This window comes from Pseudophryne corroboree, chromosome 12 (genome assembly GCF_028390025.1).
Source record: "Pseudophryne corroboree isolate aPseCor3 chromosome 12, aPseCor3.hap2, whole genome shotgun sequence".
NCBI classification, from domain to species: domain Eukaryota; kingdom Metazoa; phylum Chordata; class Amphibia; order Anura; family Myobatrachidae; genus Pseudophryne; species Pseudophryne corroboree.
Window position 1 is genome coordinate 143632056 of NC_086455.1, and position 26072 is coordinate 143658127.

General features: G+C 44.5%; 1 protein-coding gene across 22 annotated transcripts in view; it reads left to right on the forward strand.

Moving 5' to 3' along the window:
• The window catches only part of GPHN (gephyrin), a 615912-nt gene that overhangs the window by 280236 nt on the left and 309604 nt on the right, over positions 1–26072 (forward strand). For all 22 annotated transcript variants that reach the window (XM_063948135.1, XM_063948129.1, XM_063948127.1 and 19 more), the window contains exon 6: positions 19450–19516. In XM_063948135.1, the coding sequence (XP_063804205.1) occupies positions 19450–19516 (67 nt within the window). The remainder of the gene's footprint in view (positions 1–19449; positions 19517–26072) is intronic.

Genomic DNA, 26072 nt, shown 5'->3' on the forward strand with positions numbered 1-26072 from the left:
AAAGTTCACAGATACTTTTGTAGCTCCATATGGCAATATTGTAGCTGAATATAAAAAGTCCGTCCGTGTAACGGTTGGTTCTAAATCGGAGTGGGAGAAGGGACCTTCTGCTGTCACATGGGGAGGAGACACGTCACCAGGGGGAGGAGCTACGGCCGAACAGGGTACCCGAAAAGTACCCTCGCGGGCTCGCTTCGCTCGCCACCTGATTACTACAGGTAATAGTTGGTGGCGTGGATAGTAGAGGAACTATCCCGCTGACCTAGCTCCTCCCCCTTGTGTCATGGCTCCTCCCCCTGATGTAAAAGGTCCCTTAGGCCACTTGAATCTAGCATCAACCTCTGTGTAACACTGGAATAAAGCAGACACTCTCTGTCCCAGCTGAGTACTTCCAGCAAGTAATCTACTGGTGATCCAATTAGATTCCTCAGGATTTGTTAGTGACTCTCACAAGGATGTCATAATTAGAAAAGGTTATTTGTATGACCTTTAATTAATTTGTCCAGCTGAGACGCAATTAAAGATATTATTAGAGTTGTATTCTCGACCCTACAATACTTGGTCGGAAGACAGTCCCCGGGTAAGCGCTCCAGAGTTTGAGTGGGCAGTTAGCGGTACACTCTCATACTGATCTCACCCGCTCCAGCCGAGCAGTGTTTAATGAAGAGTATCCTTCGTCCACTAGGTAGCAGCTCCCTCCGGCAGACTTTGATGCGATTGTTTAATATATAACACCGGCCGTGTGTATTAAGTGTTAAATTAAGAAAAAAATTATATATTAAATATTGTTTTAATTGTTTATTCTATTCTGGGACAGCAGCGCTTTAAATATTTTTGTGTTCTTGCGTATGCGGGTGCACCACCACCACGTTTCCAATCGCAGGAAACACAGGCGACATCATCGGGTCACCCTGAAAACGGCCATTACATGCCTACGTTTTCTGCTCCACTCCCCCCAAATGATGCGTCTCCGCCCCCGCGCACCTGCCGTCTGTCAATCAAATTGTGATTCCATCATTTCAGCATGCGATAGCAATGTGAATGCAGGCACACTGTGAACGCTGCACGTGTATAGGCGCCCAAAATCGTCGATCTGCAATTTTACAGCCATGGTGACCAAGTCTGAATAAGGCACTTAGTCCTGCTATACCCAATTGCAACAAAACAAGGACAGATAAATCCAGCTTCGCCTGGTATAAAGACATTGGTGAGGGCCCAGGAAGAAGCAGGAAAAATACATTCGTCCATTTGGTAAAAGTTGCGGTACGGCAAATAAGTAAAGTTGTGGGAAGTTGTAAAACGTCTATAGGGAAGCGAGTTTACATAAATGTATAGATCTTAGCAAACTGCAAATCTTGTTTTTTTTCCCCCTTTTGCACTTCGGGCCTGATTCGGAGATTTATGAAAAATCCAATATTTACTCAAATCTTTGATGTTTAATGATCTGCGCATGTGGCTGCAGACTTTGGATGAGTGACCGTCTGCAGCTGTTTTGGGGTGTGAAGGTGGACTGTTATAGAAAATGGGGTATGTTGGCCCGATTTTCTGGGCATGGCGGAGCCAGTGGCTGCGTCAGCAGATGCAGCTTAACTGACCCTGGCAGCGTGGTTTTAGAGAACATGCCTGGTAACCTGAGGGTTATTCAGATGTTCCCGCAGAAGATTCAAATCTGCTTCTTTGGACGCCGCAAGCCAATAACAAAAGCCGGCAATGGCCATTTTTACTTAAGATGCTTCCTGCAGCTTTTGCATATTTTAGCACAGCCACTGTCTACAAAGATGCAGCACAGGTGCCTCGAACATAAATGTATAAATCAGGCCCGGCTTTCCATCTTACTTGTCTCCTGTGCACATAGGGGGTCATTCCGAGTTGTTCGCTAGCAGTTTTCGGTCACAGCGCAGCGATCATGCAAAAAATCGGCACTTCTGCGCATGTGGCGCAATGCACACACGCATCGTACTATTACAACGACCGATGTAGTACAAGGTCTAGCGATGCTTTTCAGGCGCACTGCTGGCCGCAGCGTGATTGACAGGAAGAGGGCGTTGCTGGGTGTCAGCTGACCGTTTTCAGGGAGTGTGCGGAAAAACGCAGATAACGCCAGATAAAAACGCAGGCGTGGCTGGGGAAATGCAGGTGTGGCTGGGGAGATAGAGGCGTGGCTGGCCGAACACAGGGCGTGTTCGTGACGTCAAAACAAGAACTGAATAGTCTGAAGTGATCGCAAGCTAGGAGTAGGTTTGGAGCTACTCTGAAACTGCACAAAATTATTTTGTAGCCGCTCTGCGATCCTTTCGTTCGCACTTCTGCTAAGCTAAAATACACTCCCAGTGGGCGGCGGCATAGCGTTTGCACGGCTGCTAAAAACTACTAGCGAGCGAACAACTCAGAATAACCACCATAGAACAAATGGGACTGGTATTGTAATGAAGGGGTTGTTATGGCTGAAGAATGCAGTCTACACCTTTCCTCTTAAGGCCCATATAGACGGGCCGATGCGGGAGAGATGTGTGCTGAGCGTGCGGGGGGAGACGGGGGGCCGCTCATTTCACCCAGCGGGTGAAGTGAGCGACCCGCTCAATCTATCAGCAGCGATAGCGATGCGCGGGGCTGCACATCGCTATCGCTGTAGGGGTTACATACGGAGCGATAATGCTGAAATTCTAAGCAATCTAGTCAGATTGCTTATAATATCGCTCCGTGAGTACCCCCCTTTACTCCAAGCTGTAGACAGACAAGTGTTATTTCTGCAATCATATTGTTACAGAGCTGTGAAGTTGTGTATTTATAGATTAAGCAGATCTATAAAGCGGTTCTGTAACACAATGGTACTGTAATGAGCAGTTGTTTTGTAGTCAGCAGTTTTGCTCATCCCAGTTAATAAGGTGCTGCTTTAGAATCCTACATGCCAGCATTTCTTGTGTCTCTCCCTTAGAAAACAGCAGAGAAGTCAGGTAATCCGCAGATGGATTAGAGAAAATACTGTGTGATTGGTAACTAGGGAGAGAGGAAATCACTATTCTACCATAATAGGCAGTAAATGTGGCTCTGCATTTACCACTCAAATGTCTGATTTTGGGTTGCTCGCTAGTATCAGCCCCTCCCCTGGTGTACAGTTGTTTCACTGAATGTGTGTTTGTATGTATATAAAGATATCTGTCTATCTATCTATCTACACACACATACAATATATAATGGCTTTCTGTGGCACTGTCATTGGGCCAATAAAGTGTGGTCATCGAGGGTGGAGTGATTTTAGCTCTGTAGATGTCACTTACACACACACACACACACACACACACACACACACACACACACACACACACACACACACACACACACACACTTTTTTTCACCAGGATCAATTTCACAGGTGCTCCACCCATCTTATTTTTCCATGACACATGGCAATATCTTGCTCCAGGGGACTGATTATGTCTCAGCATGGGCAATATCTATTTATGCACAGAAAACTGTATTTCATTTGAATTCAGAGAATGTTGGTTCCAAAATCCTATATAATAAGAAGGCTAGTGCTGCTCCTCGCTTCTATGGGGGGAATTCAAGTATTTTGCATGCTGGCAGCAACTAGATGGCGCCCATGGAGCAATTTAAGTGTTGCTTCATTCAGGGCGTGCATCTCAATCGCAACGCAATGTGACTAGGATGCAAGAGGAGATTGTGCTGATTAATTTGATATATGCCAATTGTGTGAGTCTGTTTATGGAGCATAGAACTTGTATTGACTGATACTTTGTAGCACTTTCCGTACAGATTCAGAGACTCAGTCACACACAGATGTTGCGATTAAGAAGCCTTTTTCAGCAAAAAAGATGCCCAACGCTAGAAGATTCTCACGCGACCTGGTGTGCCCAGAGGGGCTGTTTGGCGTGACTGCAGCAAAGATGTATGAGGACACATCTGTAGATCTCTTTAAAAATGTTTACAGCAATATAAAGATTGTGGCCACATTATTACAATAATCACAGTCCATATACAAAGTTTTTCAAACATAAAGAATTGGAAAAACTTTATATATGAACTGCGTTATTGTAATACTGTATGTGGCCACAAGGTTTAATAACTATGAGCGCCTTCCTACCACATAGACATATTGAGAGGAGCAGTAACAAAAACATACAAAAGAAAATACAGTATATACTGTGTATATATATATAAGGATGTGGACACTGTGACATCACCCGTCGGGTCCAAAGCTGGCGTGGAGGACTGCCGGACAGATCAGTGCTACTGACGGTTCAGAGAAGTGGCTAAGTGACTGCTGGATTATATACTTGTGATTTTAAACTTGGATATACGTGAGCATTATCTCAAGTAATATCTTTTGTTTTATTACACCCATGGGTGCGCTCTTCATTTACATATGTGTGTGTGTGAATATATATATATATATAAAAGGAAAAAGGATTCTAGTGGGAGCCAATTTGCCTTTAGGATAATTTTAAAAATTATTTATTCATGTACATACTGGCATTTACAACTTAAACATCCATCTAATAGGTACAGATTACTAAAAATTCTATATAATGGTATAACAATTCTATGTATAAAAATCTTTCAATTTAAGAGGGGATTTCACAGTCAGGTGATCACGATCAGAATTTTGAAGGGATATATCTCCAACCAGAAGTTTGTGGTGAAGGCTTTTTTTGTCCGAAATCACGAAACCCTATAAATAATGGGGGGATAAGGGTACCGGCGACTTCTGTTGTGTAAATGTGCAAAGACTAGTATTGAAACTTATGATTTATGAGCCAAAAAATATAAAATTGAACAAACAGTGACCCCTTGAAGAAGTCTGATGTGACGAAACGTGTTGGGTTCCCTGCAGTGACCCCCTTGCCTATTTTAAAAGCTAAGTCCTTACCTTTATACCCTTTTTACCCGATCTTGGATATTTTATGACTTTTGGAAATTTTGTGTATCTTATTTATATGTGCTATTAAAACTGTTCAATTTTATATTTTTTGGCTCATAAATCATAAGTTTCAATACTAGTCTTTGCACATTTACACAACAGAAGTCGCCGGTACCCTTTCCCCCCCCCATTATATATCTCTCTGGCAGCACTGTACTAGTGTTGCAACCTTAAGGGGTGGCAGACACCTCCAACAAGGTTTGTTGTGTTTTTAGTATCTTTTTAGCTATTTTTATTTCTGCAATTTTATTACTGAGATCATATCCCACAAGTGGCGCTGTATCATCCTTTGCAACACACATATATATATATATATATATATATATATATATATAAAACACACGCATGTGTATATAGATATATATATATATATATGTATATATAAATAAATAGTGGTTACTGGCACTTAGTCTAGAACAATATTCTTTCATAGGTGATGCTTCTGTGATAAAATAAAGGAGAGAGGCATCTCCTAGTACAATAAATTTGTACAATCTGCTTATATAAATGATATATAGAAAACACACATACTCAAAAGCGTTTTAATTGAGGAGGGGGCCCGTGTGCTCCTCTGGTCAGGCCCCCTCTTCTGCACGGTGCAGTAGTCTCCAGCATTGTGCCGGAGTCTATTGCACATGTGCTGGTCTCCTGAAGAATGGCACCGCCATGTTTTAGAGATCAGTTTGACTGCGATCATTTTGGCTGCAATCTTCACCGTGACTGCAGCGACCGACACTGGACTGAAAAGTATTAAAATATGAGTGCAGCGTGGGCCCCCTGTATCCAGGGGCCCGTGAGCACCGCACCTGTTGCACCCATTATAGAAACGCCAACGCACAACCTATACCCATGCCTAGTAGTTTCTTTGGGTTACCATTATGGTACTGTTCATGTGTTTTCTATTTATCACTTTAAATAAGAAGATTCTACAAATTTACTGCACTAGGAGGTACCTCCTGCCTTTATAAAATAAATATATATATATATGTGTATATATATATATATATATATATATATGTATATGTACACTGCTCAAAAAAATAAAGGGAACACTTAAACAACACATCCTAGATCTGAATGAATGAAATATTCTTATTAAATACTTTGTTCTTTACATAGTTGAATGTGCTGACAACAAAATCACACAAAAATTATCAATGGAAATCAAATTTATTAACCCACGGAGGTCTGGATTTGGAGTCACACTCAAAATTAAAGTGGAAAAACCCACTACAGGCTGATCCAACTTTGATGTAATGTCCTTAAAACAAGTCAAAATGAGGCTTAGTAGTGTGTGTGGCCTCCACGTGTCTGTATGACCTCCCTACAACGCCTGGGCATGCTCCTGATGAGGTGGCGGATGGTCTCCTTAGGGATCTCCTCTTAGACCTGGACTAAAGCATCCGCCAACTCCTGGACAGTCTGTGGTGCAACGTGGCGTTGGTGGATGGAGCGAGACATGATGTTCCAGATGTGCTCAATTGGATTCAGGTCTGGGGAACGGGCGGGCCAGTCCATAGCATCAATGCCTTCGTCTTGCAGGAACTGCTGATACACTCCAGCCACATGAGGTCTAGCATTATCTTGCATTAGGAGGAACCCAGGGCCAACCGCACCAGCATATGGTCTCACAAGGGGTCTGAGGATCTCATCTCGGTACCTAATGGCAGTCAGGCTACCTCTGGCGAGCACATGGAGGGCTGTACGGCCCCCCAAAGAAATGCCACCCCACACCATTACTGACCCACTGCCAAACCGGCTGGAGGATGTTGCAGGCAGCAGAACATTCTCCTTGGCGTCTCCAGACTCTGTCACGTCTGTCACACGTGCTCAGTGAGAACCTGCTTTCATCTGTGAAGAACACAGGGCGCCAGTGGCGAATTTTTCAATCTTGGTGTTCTCTGGCAAATGCCAAACGTCCTGCACGGTGTTGGGCTGTAAGCACAACCCCCACCTGTGGACGTCGGGCCCTCATACCACCCTCATGGAGTCTGTTTCTGATCATTTGAGTAGACACATGCACATTTGTGGCTTGCTGGGGGTCATTTTGCAGGGCTCTGGCAGTGCTCCTCCTGTTCCTCCTTGCACAAAGGCGGAGGTAGCGGTCCTGCTGCTGGGTTGTTACCCTCCTACGGCCTCCTCACGTCTCCTGATGTACTAGCCTGTCTCCTGGTAGCGCCTCCATCTTCTGGACACTACGCTGACAGACAGAGCAAACCTTCTTGCCACAGCTCGCATTGATGTGCCATCCTGGATGAGCTGCACTACCTGAGCCACTTGTGTGGGTTGTAGGGAGGTCATACAGGCACGTGGAGGCCACACACACTACTGAGCCTCATTTTGACTTGTTTTAAGGACATTACATCAAAGTTGGATCAGCCTGTAGTGTGTTTATCCACTTTAATTTTGAGTGTGACTCCAAATCCAGACCTCCATAGGTTAATAAATTTGATTTCCATTGATAATTTTTGTGTGATTTTGTTGTCAGCACATTCAGCTATGTAAAGAACAAAGTATTTAATAAGAATATGTCATTCAGATCTAGGATGTGTTATTTTAGTGTTCCCTTTATTTTTTTGAGCAGTGTATATATATATATATATATATATATACACATACACACACACACACACACACACACACACACACACACACACACACACACACATACAGCTGGAGCTGGTGCATGAATATAATATAACATAACAAAATGGTAATTTACACCAATCCAAATCTATCAGAATAATTATCATAATGAGAACGCCATAGCGCTGTGGGGGTAATTCCAAGTTGATCGCAGCAGGATTTTTTTTTAGCTATTGGGCAAAACCATGTGCACTGCAGGGGAGGCAGATATAACATGTGCAGAGAGAGTTAGATTTGGGTGGGGTGTGTTCAATTTGCAATCTAATTTGCAGTGTAAAAATAAAGCAGCCAGTATTTACCCTGCACAGAAATAAAATAACCCACCCAAATCTAACTCTTTCTGCACGTTATATCTGCCTCCCCTGCAGTGCACATGGTTTTGCCCAATTGCTAACAAAATTTCCTGCTGCGATCAACTTGGAATTACCCCCCATGTCTGTTAAAGACCACAATAAACAATAGAAGCTCTCAGATAGTGCTAAACAGCACTGTCATCCCGGGACTGGAAGTACCTGAACCTGGAAGTGTATCAGCATATCTGTAATAGCGTGGAACGCACGGCGGACCTTACACAGCCGCCACGCGTTCAATAACTGTAGAGCCACAGATGTCACCAAATCAAAACCAACACAGAAAGCCTGGCAGGTAGTCAAATCCTGCTTATCAATATAATCCGGGGCGGGGAACGCCCGAACCCGGAAGTGCCCATACTCACACTGTGGAACGCATCCTGTATAACAGGAACCATCATGCGTTCCACAAATATAAAGATATGCTCAATAATGGCCAATCAATCAGCAATCGCAAAAAAAAGACATAATTCGCAATCAAAATACACCCTTATTACAGAAAACAAGTGTATCTCAAATACATAGCATCCATAATGTAACCAGCTCAACAACGTGATAGGATACACTAGGCAATACATAAAGCATATATCTAGAATACATTCTTGTCCGGTATATCTCAGACATAGTGACTAAAACACACAGTTATATTAAATTAAACATACAAAAATATCAAACAAAATTTATGAAGTATTTAAAAACCTGGTCATCTCTGGCAAAAATGTCAGCGGAGTACTTAAAAAAAATTATCAAAATAAAAATAAAAAAACTCATTTTATTTAAAAAAATATATAATTATTATTAGAATTTTTTTGAAATAAAATTAGGTTTTTTATTTTTATTTTGGTATGATTTGTGACGTAAGAGGTGTGTTGTCTGGCTGCATATTACTCAGTCTGCCTGCATAGAAATGTACAGGCCACCATTTTTAAATACTGTACCTATGGCTTGATGGAGTTGGATCGTGGGAGTTAGAGGAGAGGAGGGATGGGTAGAAGCTGTTAGTACAGTAAAAGCACCCTTAGTTGGGTAACACCATAAGATACAGGCCTGTTGCTGTGGGATCCGGTCTGAAGATCGACAGTGTCTAGGTCGACAATGTTTAGGTTGACCACTATAGGTCGACAGGGTTTCTAGGTCGACATGTGCTAGGTCGACAGGTCTAAAGGTCGACATGAGTTTTTCAAATTTTTTTTTTGGGGATTTTTTCATACTTAACGATCCACGTGGACTACGATTGGAACGGTAAAGTGTGCCGAGCGAAGCGGTAGCGGAGCGAAGGCACCATGCCCGAAGCATGGCGAGCGAACGCGGTGCACTAATTTGGGATCCCGGTCACTCTACGAAGAAAACGACACCAAAAAAAAAAAATTCCTCATGTCGACATTTAGACCTGTCGACCTAGCACATGTCGACCTAGAAACCCTGTCGACCTTCCATCCATGTCGACCTAGTGACTGTCGACCTATAGTGGTCGACCTAAACATTGTCGACCTAGATACTGTCGATAAAACGAACCACACCCGTTGCTATATGATGCCAGTGATTGGCAAAGCTTTTGGATTCTCTTTTGTACAAAGCCTTACGTTTTTCAACTTACAGAATCCCGCTTTGAAGCGGGGCCAATAGACAGTCTACCGCTCACAGACTTCAGACACAAGAGATTATGAAAGGAGGAGATCTGGGCTGACAGCAGCTTGTGTTTCATGCCCCAGCTACAGAAAAAGTGATAAGATTTCAAACAAGATCTCCCAGTACTGGCAGAAGGCACCTTGTAAATAAATGATTGCTGAAAAATGATCATTTGCGCCCAAATGGTGGCGGTGATTTGGGCTGATACAGAGAATGACGGAAGCTGGAATCTGGCCACTGGAAGAGTTGATTCATTTTCAAAATAGAAGAAAAATCTAGAATCTCTGTCTGTTCGTACTCAACAATCTGCCTTTTATTACATGTAAAAATGTGAACAAGTTTTTTTTTTTATATTTTAACTTTACATAGCGGTCACTTAGCTGTTTTTAGATATCTAAAACAATAATGACAGTGTACCTTTTCTCTTACGTCCTAGAGGATGCTGGGGTCCACATTAGTACCATTGGGTATAGATGGGTCCACTAGGAGCCATTGGCACTTTAAGAGTTTGACAGTGTGGGCTGGCTCCTCCCTCTATGCCCCTCCTACCAGACTCAGTTTAGAAAATGTGCCCGGAGGAGCCGGTCACAGCTAGGTGAGCTCTCCAGAGCTTCTCTAATAAAAGGTTTTTTTTACAGTTTATTATTTTACAGGGAGGCTGCTGGCAACAGCCTCCCTGCTTCGTGGGACTAAGTGGGGGGGGGGGGAGTAGTGTCCACCCTAAGGGGTCTGAGCCACTATCTCCGCTGACAGGACACTGAGCTCCTGAGGCGATTGATCGATCGCCGCCACAGGGGATCGCTCACCCCGGCAACATGCCTCCACCCCCTTACAGAGCCAGAAGACTTGTGGCGAGTTAGTCACCGACCCCGTCTTGCAAGCAGGGAGCTGGTGTGAAGATGGCGGCAACAGGGTATGGAGCGCTCAGCGGTACATAGTGCGGCGCTGTGAGGGGCGCCCCGAGCCAGCGCCTACACTGGTCAGAAAGCCTGTCAGGGACCCCGGATCACTGCCAGCACATACCTCAGGCCAGCATAATTCAAACAGAGAGCAGGAAGCAGCGCCATGAAAGTGGGCGGAGCTTCTCAGAGCGGACCCCGCAGCGTTCAGCGCCATTTTCCCTGCCTGCAGAGACGCTGAAAGGGAGAGCTGTCCTTCCTCATCAACTCCAGCTATCTTGTACGGTACCAGGGGGTTGTAGAAGGGGGGGAGTCTGTGTACAAACACTGTAAGCTATTAAGGTACACAGTCAGCGCTGGGTAGTGGCTGTTCTCTATCCAAGAAGCTCTGTGTGTGGGTTGGCTCCAACCTCTGTGTCTCTCTTGGCATTCTTGGGGAGAAACTCTGTCTGCCTTTCCGTGTGTGTGTGTGTGTGTGTGTGTGGAGTGTTTGTGGTCTCTGTTAGGCTATGTCCTGGGACTCTGTGTCATATGCTGCAGAGGATATGTCCTCTCAGGATGATCCCATTCCATGTAATCAGGATTGCACTGTGTTAGCACAGGTCCCAGCAAGGGAGCCTGAGTAGTTAGCCTCTCTTAAAAGCATGATTTCTCAGATTTATACTAGAGTTGCACAAAGTGAGTCTGCAACTCTGGTTTTACAGAACTCTATGGCAGTTTGGTCCAGTTCTGTTACCTCAGGGCCCCCAGACGTACGCTCCCAAAAACGTGCTCTTTCCCTAATTATGCAGGATGACAAGGACACCGATTCTGACTCGGCAGACGGTGATGGGGATGTTCTGCGGGGGGCTGCATATTTTGCAAAAGGGGTGCAGTTGATGATATAGGCCATTAGAGATGTGTTGAATATTGCTGATACAACACCTGAGCAGGTTGTGGAGGCTTACTTCACAGACAATAAGAAAGCCTCGCTAACCTTCCTTGCGTCTAAAGAATTAAATGATATTTTTGAAAGAGCCTGGGAAAACCCGGAGAAAAAATTTCAGATCCCTAGAAGTGTTCTGGTTGCTTTTCCTTTCCCTGAGGAGGATAGCAAAAAATGGAAAAATCCACCCATAGTTGACGCGTCTGTATCCAGACTCTCAAAAAAGGTGGTTTTACCTGTCCCAGGATCTACCGCGCTAAAAGAACCAGCTGATCGCAAAATTTACGCTACGCTCAAATCCATATGCACGGCTTCAGGAGCGATACTACGTCCTACTATTGCCTGTGCATGGATTTCCAAGGCTATAGTAAAGTGGTCAGGTACGTTACTTGAGGATTTGGATACAATGGATAAAAGTGATGTTGAATTGTTTTCACGTAACATTCAGGATTCTCCAGGATTTATGGTGGAATCCACGAAAGACCTGGGTCCGATGGCTGCAGGGATATCTTCCATGTTTGTCTCAGCTCAAAAAGGACTTGGACTGCGCCAGTGGTCTGCCGACGCGGAATCCAGGAGAGGTGTGGAGATCCTACCCTACACAGGTCAGGCTCTCTTTAGGGAAGTGTTGGATGCGTGGATTTCCACAGCTACCGCGGGTACAGTAAGTCACCTTTTCTTCCCTCAGCTGCACTGGCTATGAAGAAACCTTTTACTTCTCCTGCATCACAGTCCTTTCGGGCTACTAAAGCAAGAAAGGCCAATCCGTCTAACACCTTCTTTAGGGGAGGTCGGCCAACATCCAAGAAACCTGCTGCCGCGGGTTCCCAGGAACAGAAGCCTGCTTCAGGTGCGCCTAAGTCCTCAGCATGACGGTGGGCCAAGCGGGCTGGAGGTAGGGCCGGTGGGGGCGATACTCAGTCATTTCAGCCACGTCTGGGTGTCGTCTGGCCTGGATCCCCCGGTACAGGATATTGTGTCACAGGGGTACAGGCTGGAGTTTCAAGATCTCCCACCTCACCGGTTCTTCAAATCAGGCTTGCCAGCTCTGCTGACAGGGCTGTATTACAGGAAGCCATCCAAAAGTTGGTGGAGTCACAGGTCATTGTACCAGTTCCACCCCATTTGCAAAACAAGGGTTACTATTCAAACCTTTTTGTGGTACCGAAACCGGATGGTTCGGTCAGGCCCATTTTACACTTTAAATCGCTAAACCCCTTTCTGAGGGAGTTCAAGTTCAAAATGGAGTCTCTGAGGGCGGTGATATCAGGTCTGGAGGATGGGGAATTTCTGTTATCCCTGGATATCAAGGATGCATACCTCCACATTCCGATTTGACCACCGCATCAAGCTTTTCTCCGATTCGCACTGTTAGACAGTTATTTTCAGTTCCAGGCCTTTCCTGAGCACCAGAGATGATGGTACTCCTCCGCAGACAAGGTGTGAATATAGGGGGTCATTCTGACCCGATCGCTCGCTGCAGTTTGTCGCAGCGCAGCTATCGGGTATCGGAACTGCGCATTCGCCGGTGCATGGCAGCCTTTGTTGCCTAGCGATCACCTCTGAGACAGAGGTGGTCGCTGGCGTTAAGCCACCATTGGGGGGGCGGGCCGCGGCGGCCAGCAGCAGTGACTGGCCGGGAGTTACTCCTCAAATACAAAGGCATCGCCGCTCTGCAATGCTTTTTTATTTGTGCGGGGGGGGGGGGGGCACTGGCATGCGGGGCGGACTAGCCCTGTGCTGGGCGTCCCCCTGCATGTCTGATTATTTGATCGTAGCTGTGCTAAATTTAGCACAGCTATGATCAACTCGGAATGACCCCCATAATCCCATATCTGGACGATCTGATGATAAATCGTCCAAGGAGTAGCTGTTACAGTCCATTGTTCTCATGACTCATCTGCTCAGGGAACCCGGTTGGATCCTGAAGCTTCCGAAATCACATTTGAAACTGACCAGAAGGTTGTCCTCTCTGGGAATGATGCTCAACACGGAAGTGCAAAGGGTATTTCTTCCATAGGAAAAAGCGTTGGTGATACAAACAATGGTCTGGGATGTCCTGAAGCCAGCCCAGGTCTCGGTTCATCAGTGCATTCGCCTTCTGGGGAAGATGGTGGCCTCTTACGAGGTTCTGCAGTACGGGAGGTTTTATGCTCGGCACTTCCAACTGGATTTCCTGGACAAGTGGTCGGGATCTCATCTACACATGCACCAGGGGATACGTCCGTTTCCAAAGGCCAGGATATTACTGCTCTGATGGCTTCAATTACCTCACCTTCTGGAGGGCCGCAGGTTCGGGATTCAGGACTGGATCCTTCTAACCACGGATGCAAGTCTCCGGGGCTGGGGCGCAGTCACTCGAGGGGAAACCTTCCAAAGAAGGTGGTCATGTCTGGAAGCCGGCCTGCTGATAAACATTCTGGAACTAAGAGCCGTTCTCCAAGTGGCCCATCTTCTGAGAAACCAGGCCATTCAAGTGCAGTCGGACAATGTAACGACAGTGGCATACATAAACCGACAGGGTGGAACAAAGAGCAGAGCTGTAATGTCAGAGGTATCAAGAATCATCCTCTGTGTAGAAAAAGATGCGTTGGCGCTATAAGCAATCTTCATTCCGAGAGTAGACAACTGGGAAGCGGACTTCCTCAGCAGACACGATCTCCATCCAGGGGAGTGGGGTCTCCATCCGGAGGTGTTCAGGGAGGTAACAGATCTTTGAGGTGTACCTCATATAGACATGATGGCCTCTTATCTCAACACGAAACTTCTGCGATATTGTTCTAGGTCGAGGGACCCGCAAGCCGTGGCGGTGGATGCCCTAGTGACTCCGTGGGTGTTCCAGTCAGTGTACGTGTTTCCTCCACTTCCTCTCATTCCAAAAGTTCTAAAGCTCATAAGGAGAACAATAGTTCAAGCAATTCTTATTGCTCCGGACTGGCCAAGAAGGACTTGGTACATGGATCTTCTGGATCAACTGCTACAAGAGCCGAGGCCTCTTCCTCTTTGGGAGGACCTGCTGCAGCAGGGGCCATTCGCCTATCAAGACTTACCGCGGCTACGTTTGATGGCATGGAGGTTGAACTCCAGATATTAGCTCGGAAGGACATTCCGAACAAGGTTATTCCGACCCTGCTACAGGCTAGAAAAGGAGTAACGTCTTAACATTACCATCGTATTTGCAAAAAGTACGTATCTTGGTGTGAATCCAAGAAGTTTCCTACGGTGGAATTTCACTGGGATGGTTCCTCCTCTTCCTGCAAGCAGATGTGGATATGGGCCTGAGGTTGGGATCCATGAAGGTCCAGATTTCGGCCTTATCCATTTTCTTCCAGAAACAATTGACTGTACTTCCTGAGGTTCAGACCTTTTTGAAGGAGTTCTGCACTTTGTACCGCCTACGGCGCCTGGGATCTTAACGTGGTGTTGCAGTTCCTCCTATCGGACTGGCTTGAGCCTCTACAGGAGGCTGAGGTCAAGTTTCTCACGTGGAAGGCGGTCACTTTGTTGGCCTTAGCTTCTGCTAGACGTGTATTGGAGCTGGGGGCTTTGTCTTGTAAAAGCCCCTACTTGATCTTCCATGAAGATAGAACTGAGCTCCGGACACGTCAGCAGTTCCTTCCGAAGGTTTTGTCAGCATTTCATATCAACCAACCTATTGTGGTGCCAGTTGCGACTGACTACTCAATTTCCTCAAAGTCCTTAGATGTTGTAAGGGCTCTAAAAATCTATTTGAAGAGGACTGCTCGTCACAGAAAATCAAACTCTTTATTTGTCCTGTATGATCCTAAGAAAATTGGGAGTTCTGCTTTTAAGCAGACGATCTCTCGCTGGATCAGGTTCACTTTCCAGCATGCGTATTCTACGGCAGGCTTGCTGTGTCCTACGTCTGTTAAGGCCCACTCTACTCGTAAGGTGGGTTCTTCCTGGGCGGCTGCCCGGGGTGTCTCGGCTTTACAGCTCTGCCGAGCGGCTACTTGGTTTGGGTCGAACAAGTTTGCAAAGTTCTATAAGTTCGATACTTTGACCTCTGAGGACCTTAAGTTTGGTCAATCAGTTCTGCAGGAGCCTCTGCACGCTCCCTCCTGTTCTGGGATCTTTGGTACATCCCCATGGTACTAATGTGGACCTCAACATCCTCTAGGACGTAAGAGAAAATAGGATTTTAATTACACACCGGTAAATCCTTTTCTCGTGGTCTGTAGAGGATGCTGGGCGCCTGCCCAGCGCTTCGTTTTCCTGCAACCGTTATCTGGTTCAGTGCAACTTTGTTTTTAGTTAAGTACTGCCTTGTTACTTGGTAAGTAATGTTTCAGCGGTTGCTGAGTTTCAAACTGGTTAGCTTGGTTTGCCTTGTATGTGTGAGCTGGTATGAATCTCGCCACTATCTGTGTACAATCCTTCTCTCGAAGATGTCCGTCTCCTCGGGCACAGTTTCTAGACTAAGGGGTATATGCAACTGCGGTCGAATTCCCGAAATTGTCGAAAAACTGGACTTTTCCGCCCAAAAAAAAAAATCGACAATGCAATACAGTACTTTCCGTCAAAAAAACGGACTTTCCAAACTCGACTTTTTGAAATTCGACTTTTGTCAAATTCGACTTTTCTGCAATGGTACAAATGCGGCAATTCGACAAAAGTATATTCAATTGAAGTTTGGAAATTCGACAACAGTGCTTTTAGACAGTAAATTCGTCATTTTCAATCCGCCACACTTTGGTGGGTGAAACTAATAAAAAAAAAATTAAAACATGTTTTTTTTGGTGTTTTTTTTATTGGTAATAGCATATCTATTTATAGTAGAAGGGATTAGGTACTTGGTTTGTCTTTTTGGGAGGCACAAGTATTATTTATATATTTTTACAAATATTATTATTTTTTTTATTATAATTTTTTTTAAATGGAATGGTAAAATCCCGAAAAAAAATGGCGTGGGGTCCCCCCTCCAAAGCATAACCAGCCTCGGGCTCTTCGAGCCGGTCCTGGTTCTAAAAATCCGGGGGAAAAATGGGCAGGGGATCCCCCGTATTTTTAAAACCAGCACCGGGCTCTGCGCCTGGTGCTGGTACAAAAAATACGGGGGACAAAAAGAGTAGGGGTCCCCCGTATTTTTTAGACCAGCATCGGGCTCCACTAGCTGGACAGATAATGCCACAGCCGGGGGTCACTTTTATACAGTGCCCTGCGGCCGTGGCACTAAATATCCAACTAGTCACCCCTGGCCGGGGTACCCTGGGGGAGTGGGGACCCCTTCAATCAAGGGGTCCCCCCACCACCCAAGGGCCAGGGGTGAAGCACGAGGCTGTCCCCCCCCATCCAAGGGCTGCGGATGGGAGGCTGATAGCCTTGAAAAAATGTAAAGAATATTGTTTTTTCCTGTAGTACTACAAGTCCCAGCAAGCCTCCCCGCAAGCTGGTACTTGGAGAACCACAAGTACCAGCATGCGGGATGAAAACGGGCCCGCTGGTACCTGTAGTACTACTGGTAAAAAAATACCCAAATAAAACAGGAGACACACACCTTGAGAGTGAAACTTTATTACACACCTGCCGACACACACATACTTACCTATGTTGACACGCCGACTGCCACGTCTCCTGATCCGACGATCCGGGGTACCTGTGAATCAAATTATACTCACCTCAATCCAGTGTCCAGATATAAATCCACGTACTTGGCAAAAAAACAAACCGCATTTACCCGGACCAGCGGACTGAAAGGGGTCCCATGTTTACACATCAGACCCCTTTCCCCGAATGCCGGGACACCACGTGACTGCTGTCACCGAGGTCAGGCTCCTTTATGGTTAAAATCTCTGCCAATAGGAGAAAACTGTATACTAAAATGTACTTTAGTTTGCAGATAGTGATAATTATATTTCTGTTTTACCTTGATTCAATAATTCCCTAATTATAACTTTAAATTTAAAAAAAAAAGGTGAATAATCTCTTAACATTATAACAATGGAATGATGAGATACAAATATCATCAGGTATCTATTGAATCATTGAAGAGATATTTGTAGTGGATGATGGAGGTGTGAAAACCTAATAATAAAAATTAATTAAGCTATAAATATCCGAAATATGATTCTGATAGAAAATTAGGTATATGATGGAAGTGATCCTGTGGTTTTGGAGGCTGTGTAATCTATGAGCTGGTGAAGTTCCCTCTGAGCCACGAGAGCAGTTCACTTGAGAATGAGCTTCCAACATTTATTTGACTTTCTCCTGGTCAGTTTTAGATAATTGGGTTGAATTAGGTTAAATCAAAATGATTCGTTTTGTTTAAATCGAACATATGCATATATGATTGTTGAATGATGTTTGTACCACCATAAGAAACTGTTGACACTTTTTATATATGATTTAAATGCTTTTAAACAATTATATTAAGTAAGTTCCATGTATTTAAAACAGCAGAGTGTAATGTAATCAATCAGTATAATGATTGGCTTATCCCAGCATAAAAAGGGACTGGTTATACTGCTGGGATAACTCTCTGAGGAAACCGCTGGCCCCGTGGGCGGAGAAACGCGTAAGAGGGGCGTTCACTACTTGGATTCCGGTGCCCGGTGCTCTTTCACGAACGGATCCCACTACCGCACGCAGCGCAATGTAAACCTGACCGGGGATAAAGCAACAGCAGGACCGAGTGCAAAACGGTCTGCACCCCGAGGGAAGCAGAGGCGGCTGTGAGTAACCTTTCAAAAGACGTGCTGCGGCTGGGACGTAGGGGTCGTAGCATACCGCTGTGCATCCATTTACTACACAGCGCTCTCCCCCTAGTGCTATCTATTAAGGAGCCTTCCAGTGACTGATACATTTTTGCTGGATACAAATAATAAGAAGGTTGCCTTGTTTAAAGCCAACTAATTATCAAGACAGCATGGTTACAATTGGACACAATTAATGCGTACCAGTGGAGATTGTACGGATCTATCTGTGTGAATAGACAATTACTAATTCGAGCTCAGGGCATGCGACTAAATAAAGAGTGCACTATATTGTTTTTAATATCCGGATATTATCCTTGATTTTATTTGCTGTTTATATGTGGATTGTAATAAATGTGTGATTTAAACTGACCCTGTTCTTAGCGCTCCCTTGTTTAAATATATTTTGTGGTTTTTGGTAATTGGTGGAACAGTACCACCGGTGGGAGCAGTAGAGATTAGGTGTGTTTTTTAATCAATTATGGGTAGTAATTAACAGATTTCTTGGTGGTATTATCATAAAGCGCTGTGTATTTTAGAAATATTTATACTACTTGGTAGGCCTACCAAGCAGTAGTCCTACCAAGCAGTAGTCCTCCCCCCTCCCGATAAGTTTAAATACATGTTAATTCGCTCATAAAAATGCTGAGCAGTTTTTGGAAAATAAAATTGCCAGTTAAGTGGTTAATGGTCACATGGGCTTAGGGTTGAAAATTGTCTAGGGCAGGGGTAGCCAACCCTGCCATTGCTGGTCCTCGAGAGCTACCAACAGTTGACGTTTTCCAGGTCTCCTCACAGATTCAAAAGTGAAGTAATTAGCTCCAAGTGTGTCAGTGAGTAATGACTGCACCTGTGCACCTGCTAGGTGAGCTGGGAAACGTGAACTGTTGGTAGCTCTCGAGGACCAGGGTTGGCTACCACTGATCTAGGGCCTTTACTAAGAAGGGGAGGAGCTGTGACCAGTGCTGTGTGGGTGTGACCAGTGCCATGTGGGCGTGTACAATCTACTACACTAACAACCCCAGTGTCTCCATAAATATGTACAGGTATGATTTTATTTTATTTTTTATAATTTTGTACCAAATATAGAGAGAGACAATTTAATACTTTTAAATATACAGTGTGTCCAGCTGGAAGGATGGTCATTATTATGCTGCTGTAATGAGGAGCCTGTTTTCACGTGAAGGCCTGGAGCTGTACAGTAGCTCCATTCTTCCCACTATTAATCTGGTCCTGTATGTTGTAAAAATGGTAGTTTGTTTAATTTTGTACTACAGTATACTATCCAATTAAATAAGTTTTTTTTGTTTTTGTTTTAAGTTATATGTAATTTTTTTTCTTTCCCCAGACCAGTCTGCGGGATCAGAGGCAAAACTCTTATCATCAACTTACCAGGTAGCAAGAAAGGATCACAGGTAAGCCTTGTCCAGCGTCCTTTTGTAGGAGCTAATGTGTGTCATGTTGATGGAGTTCAAAACATATGAACCATTGTACGTATTTTTTCAATGACCGTAGACACTAAAGAAGTGAGTCACTTAATAAAACTCTAACAGTAGCTAATTCTTAAACTAAGTTTACCTGCAGTTGGTATATTGTATGTCAGTCTTTCTAAACTCCAGTTCTCGGGAACCCTTGGCAGTGCATGTTTTCCAGATCTCCTAGTGAGTGCATAGGTGTATCCATCACTGGATGATACGTTTTAAAAGATCCATTGGTTGTGCTAATTATGTCACTTGTGATGCGCAGGAGATCTATGAAACATGCACAGTTAGGGGTTCACAAGGACTGGAGTTGGTCATACAAAACCCTCTTGATGGTCACACCCAATTATAGAATGTAGTTGTATTATGCAATTTGAATATCAGCTTCCCCTCTTTATTATGTTTAATGAAGAATCACTGGACAGGTCACATAATGTAAAAATAGGGGTCATGCCAGGGGCGTTTTAAGAGAGGAGGATTCCCGTGTGCAGCCTTCTGCTTCAGGGGCCCCCTCCTCTCTGACTGATGCACAGGATTTAATACCTCTCCTAAGTCCTCCAGCGGTGCCATCCTTCTCCGTGCCAGTGGCAGTAGAGTCTGAAAACAGACTCTATTGCGCATGCGCAAACCTCCATGAACACGGTGCGGCGGCCATTTTCTCGAAGATTTTGCTAATGCGCATGTGCGAAAAACTCCAGAAAAATGGCCGCCGTGCCATCTTTCCGGAGTTTTCAGCAGGCGCAATAGAATTTGTTCCCCTAGTGTTCAAACTCTATTGCGCTGCCGAAAAGGGATGGCTTCGACGGAGGTCTTCAGAGAGGTAATTATTAAGCAAATGGGTGTAGTGTGTGCGGGGTGGGCCCCCCTGGACCTGTGGGCCCTTGTGCCTTGCACACACTGCACCCATTATAGAAACGCCAATGGGTCATGTACTGTTTAAAATCATTTCATCTCTCCCCACTATTGGGCTGTGTGTTTCTCACCATTCTGGAGATTCATTGGGGCAGATGTATTAACCTGGAGAAGGCATAAGGAAGTGATAAACCAGTGATATGTGCAAGGTGACAAAGGCAGCAGCCAATCAGCTCCTAACTGTTAATTTACATATTGGAGCTGATTGGCTGGTGTGTTTATCACCTTGCACATATAACTGGTTTATCACTTCCTTATGCCTTCTCCAGGTTAATACATCTGCCCCTTTATTTCCAAATAGGTGTCTGTAAACTAATATTAATGATGGGGAGACTATGCTCACCCTAGTACGTCAGCATCGCCCGACTCCTGCGGCTATCCCCATCTAGGGCTGTAAAATATTTGGGAAATACATTTAAATTATTTTGTTAACACTGCATGGCTAAGAGTTTTGATGGACTTGCATTACTGAGAAAAAAACATTCCTGGCTAACCTAACACGTTGGATGTAGGAAAGCATTTGTCTTGTCAGTACGATGCACAATTCTTATACTGTAGGTACTAAGCAGTTACTGCACTTTTTATTTGCCCCATTTCATTAAATGAAGGGAGGATTTAGCTGTCTGCAGCACACTGAGCCCTCAAGATGTTGTAGGTACACACTATCTTCTGTCTACGCAGGCTTGTGCAAAAATACGCTAATGCCGCAGGAGGACCACTGGCCTCGCCCCAAACGGCTTAGTGGGAACTGCAAGCGTCGGGTTTGTGTACATCTCTGAATCTGGTCCTTAGTTCCTATTAATGCCTAATCAGCCCCCATTGTGTAAGTGACAAAGGAAGTAAATCTAACAAAATACCCCACTGCATTATTTATACCCCTTTTCCACCAAACTTTTGACCTGGGTTATTGCATAATACAGCACCGGCCTGGGTAACGTTGCGGTGTGAATGGTGTGACCAGAGTCATCTGACCCGGGTCACGCTATAGAGATACTTAGATCACCGGCATTTGGAGATAATGGCAGAGGGATGACTCAGCAATAACCCGGATCCAGCCTGCAGCGTGAACAGGGTATCGAGCCTCTGTGACACAGCTTGAAACCATGGGGGTCATTCCGACCCGATCGCTCGCTGCAGTTTGTCGCAGCGCAGCGATCGGGTCTGAACTGCGCATGCGCCTGCAGTGCGCCGGCGCATGGCAGCCGTCGTTGCCCAGCAATCGCCTCTGAGATAGAGGCGGTCGCTGGGCGGGAGAGGGCTGGATGGCGGGGTTAAGCCGCCGTTTAGGGGGCGAGTTCCGGCCAACGCAGGCGTGGCCTAGCCGTTGGGGGGACGGGCTGCGGCGGTTGCGTGACGTCTCACGCAGCCGCTGCGGCCAGTGTCAGCGACAATTAACTCCCAGCCAGCCGCAGGAGCTGCACTGGCCGGGAGTTACTCCACAAATACAAAAGCATCGCCGCTGTGCGATACTTTTGTATTTGTGCGGGGCGGACTGACATGTGGGGCGGACTAGCCCTGTGCTGGGCGTCCCCCCGCATGTCAGGGAAGATGACCGTAGCTGTGCTAAATTTAGCACAGCTACGATCTACTCGGAGTGACCCCTCATGTTCAGTTACCCAGGTCAGATCTGTGTTTTTTGGAGGGTTTGATGAAAAGGAGTATAACTTTGTGGAATAGTGTTATTTCTTATAACACGTTCAGCCTGCTCGGTATATTTGTGGGGTGCCTAGTCCACTTTCAAGGTGGTGTTCTTTGTTCAAAACTCACGCCCATGTCTTACGTTAAGCATTACTTCATGGGGAGGGAGGAATCGGGATCCTCTTTATGTTCAACATTCAGTAGTATACTGTAAATATACACAGAATATTGACAACGGTTTACTTTAATATTTCATGTTGCACTTATATGTAATTCAGTACACTTGTGTGAAATGTTTGCTTTCTTAATTTGATGAAATGTTGTACAGAAATGTAAAATGTAAGATCTAACAATAAAACCCTAAAAGTTGACGACCCAATAAAATATACAGTCATACTGTTTTTCCACCCACATATTGCCTTATATACTGATGTAGAACATTTCCCAAATCCATTATAGTGCATGCTGCTGCTGCAGTCCCTGTCTCTTGTTTTTTATTTATAAGCAGCCCAAGTATTACGTTTCTCATCTGATTTTATAGCATGTTTCCTGAAACCTATAACTCTACTATGCATCAAATGGCAAGTACGATAACAATATAGCAAAGCAGATACTAAACATTTCATATTTGGGATCCGTTAGCTCTGCGGCATACTGTAGCAAAGAAAACGATTGTTCATCTTTAAAGAGCGCACAATTTGAAATGAAATTAGGGAACCCAACAATGTTTCCTTTCAGTGAAACATTATAGCTTTGAAGAGTTTCTCCTTTTATGTCGCACTATTAAAGAGGGAGGATTGAGAAGAGGATTGTACAGGAACAGGATTTATTTTTAACATCTGATTTAACTTGAACTACAGATGGGTCCACGGTTATCTTGACTTCTTTGCTGCGCCTAGGCACAACATGGTTTATTTACATAAAACATTCATCTATTGTTCTCAACTGCAATACAGTACAGAGAACAATACAGCAGGGAATTAAGTCCGACTGCCCAGTCTCAGTTAAACCTATTAATGGTCAAGATAAACATGGACCCATCTGTAGTTATGATGTAATTTTTCTATTCTTGTACTCTTAAGGGCCCCATACCCTTTTGCGACCACATGTCGCATGCGATCACTTGCGTCAGCCTCCCGGAGGGCAGGATCGCCCAAGATACATCGTATGCTGTCCTTTTGCATACAATGTATCTTGTGCGATCCCAGCCATGCCCCTAGGTCGGACCTGATTGAATGTGCAGCACATTCAGTCTGAAGGATCCGATCCGATGCTCACGGGAACGCACATCGGATCGGAAACACCTCCAAAATGCCAGATTTCATCTGATATATCGGGCCGAATGCCCAAAATCGGATAAAATCGGGCATTATCGTTCTAGTATATGGGGCCCTTTAGGCCTCATGTCTGCATTTAGCACCTTTGACTCCCACCTAGTTCTCCAAATCGTCCACTCTATTGGCCCCAGCTTCTGCATCCCTCACCTCTGCCCCCCCTCCCTCTTTGTGTCCACACAAATATCCTCTATATAATGTGAGCTCTTGCCAGCAGGGCCCCTTTACCCCTATTTTGTATATAATCTGAGCACTTATGTATATTTGTAAAATAATGTGCGTGTCTCTATAGTATGTACTCTATTATATTACTACAAGCTTCCCCCTATGCACGGTGCTATGGAACCTTTGTGACACCTTAGAAATCAACAGACAATTGGCGGTATTCAAATCCAATCTACTTTCTAAAGTGATCCCCATTATCACGCATATCGCGCCCATAGTAATCAGGTTTAGCTGTGTAAAGGGTTAGGGCACCTCGCTACCCGGGGGGTAGTGAGCTGAAATGATAACACGCCCATCAGCAGAAACTGAAAGGGTGTGGAAGGGGGCGGAAAGATTTGAATGCCGCCCTAAATGTCCCATGATGGATTTTCTATAGGCCATGAAGTTTGATTGGTTGGCTGTGCAAGGTGCTTCTTACATACGTACAGGTGTGTTGTACCTCCGTTCATGGAACTAGGCATTCCTTAGTGAAACATTTATTCACACACAGTGTGGTTTGAGCAGGCTATAAAGTGATGGAGTGTGCGCAGTAGGAGTCTCTTGACTGTAAGGAAACGCAACGTTGATTGATGATTGTTAGCTATAGCTGGCTGCTGTCTTTTGGAAAACAATACAGAAACACTGCTACAAGTGGAATTGCTTAACCATAGAAAGCAAAACACTATAAAGCAACAGAGAACATAATAATTCATTCAATCTTTTCGTGTTCTCCATCACCTGTTTTCCCCCACAGCTTACACATTGATATAAAAGCTGTGACATTAATGATTTCTTTGTTTCCTGTGGGCTGAAATATAAATGATGACTTGATAGTCAATAAATCATTTCTCGGTAATATAAAATGTCTAATTTAGCCTGTAGTAAGAGTCCTGCTAATTATGTTTTTTTCAAAGAATTCCTTAAAAAGGCGCAAAAATAAAAGAAACGTGCTTGTGATGTTATACGTTAGGATTTCACTTTTCTTAATTAATTTCTCATATATTCTGCAGCGCCCGGGGATAAACATTACCTTTCCAACAGTATAGGTAAAAATAATTGCAAACGTGTCTCGCTGAAGATAGTTAGGAGGAATTGGGATATGTAAAATATTACTTTGTTCTTCTGGGTTTCTGCGTAGAATTTACATTTCTTGCTGAAACGACTGTGAATCAATAGTGATCCTCTCCTGCTTGTTAGCAGTATTTCTGTATCATTGTAACAGTTTGATTAAAGGTATTGCAGCCATGGTGTTTATTTACACTTTCGGGCACCTTCTGGCATTACTGTTACCCAGTTTACATCCATAGCTGAATGATGTAGCACAGTCTTACAATGAGTTATTGGCATTAACAGGAATTTGGTCATCCTAACGTGTATTTGTCACACAAACACTGTTCTATTATATGCTGTGTCGAAGTCTTTTCCTTATGAACGTTAACGTTCACACCACTCTCACTAGCATGGCCTTCTTTCCTCATGTGCTTTTCCTTCCCTCACTTACACCATCGTCATCTTCCCAGTTCCAACAACGGAACCTACCATTGGGTTTGCCTGCTCTGCTGCTTGTTTGGGTATTAGGACTGCTGGCACAGCAATGTTTATAAACCTTGTCCATGTTCTGCAATGTTCGGTACTGTAAGTGGCGTATCCAATTACCCGTGATAGTGCCACTAGCGTGAAAAATTTATGGTTTTCGTGGTCTTTTTTTATATCACCTTATCCAATTAGGTCCCGCGAAAAACACCAGTTTTTTCATGCGAAAATACATGGGTCCCGCGAAAAGCCGCAGACCTACGTATTTTTGCAGCACTTATCAAAGGTCATGGGGGCACTTATCGGGGATTATGTAAGCATCATCCCCAACAAGTGCCGGCATCACCGGGGAGGAGCACGCCGCATCGGGACTGTATGGATATCCCCAGATGAACCAATTAGACACTGCAAATTACCTCGGCTACTTGGATACCCCCCTAATTTATTTTTTTCTTGTTTTGTTCATACTGTTTCTGTATATGTATTTTTTAAGGTACTGCGGACCCTTTGTGGCGCCATATAAATAAAGGATAATACTATACTATTCATGTAAGTTATCCCTAAACATTTTAGAATAATTTAATATAAGAACTAACTTTAAAAGCACATGAAGGGCAAAAGGGCGATTCTCTGTGATGCACGGGACAGCTACACAAATTCAAACAACATACGTCTCCAAAATACCAAGATTTAAGTGGGTCTTAAGTTATAGGGTAAGACATTACTACTAAGCAATTACGTTTTATATAACAACAATTTCTTAACAGACAAGTTTAAAAGGAAAAAAAATAAAAGCGTGTGGTGCACGGGACTTTGTGTTCACTTTTCTGGAGAATCACCCAAAAGTAGATTTGTTGGCCAGTTTGGAC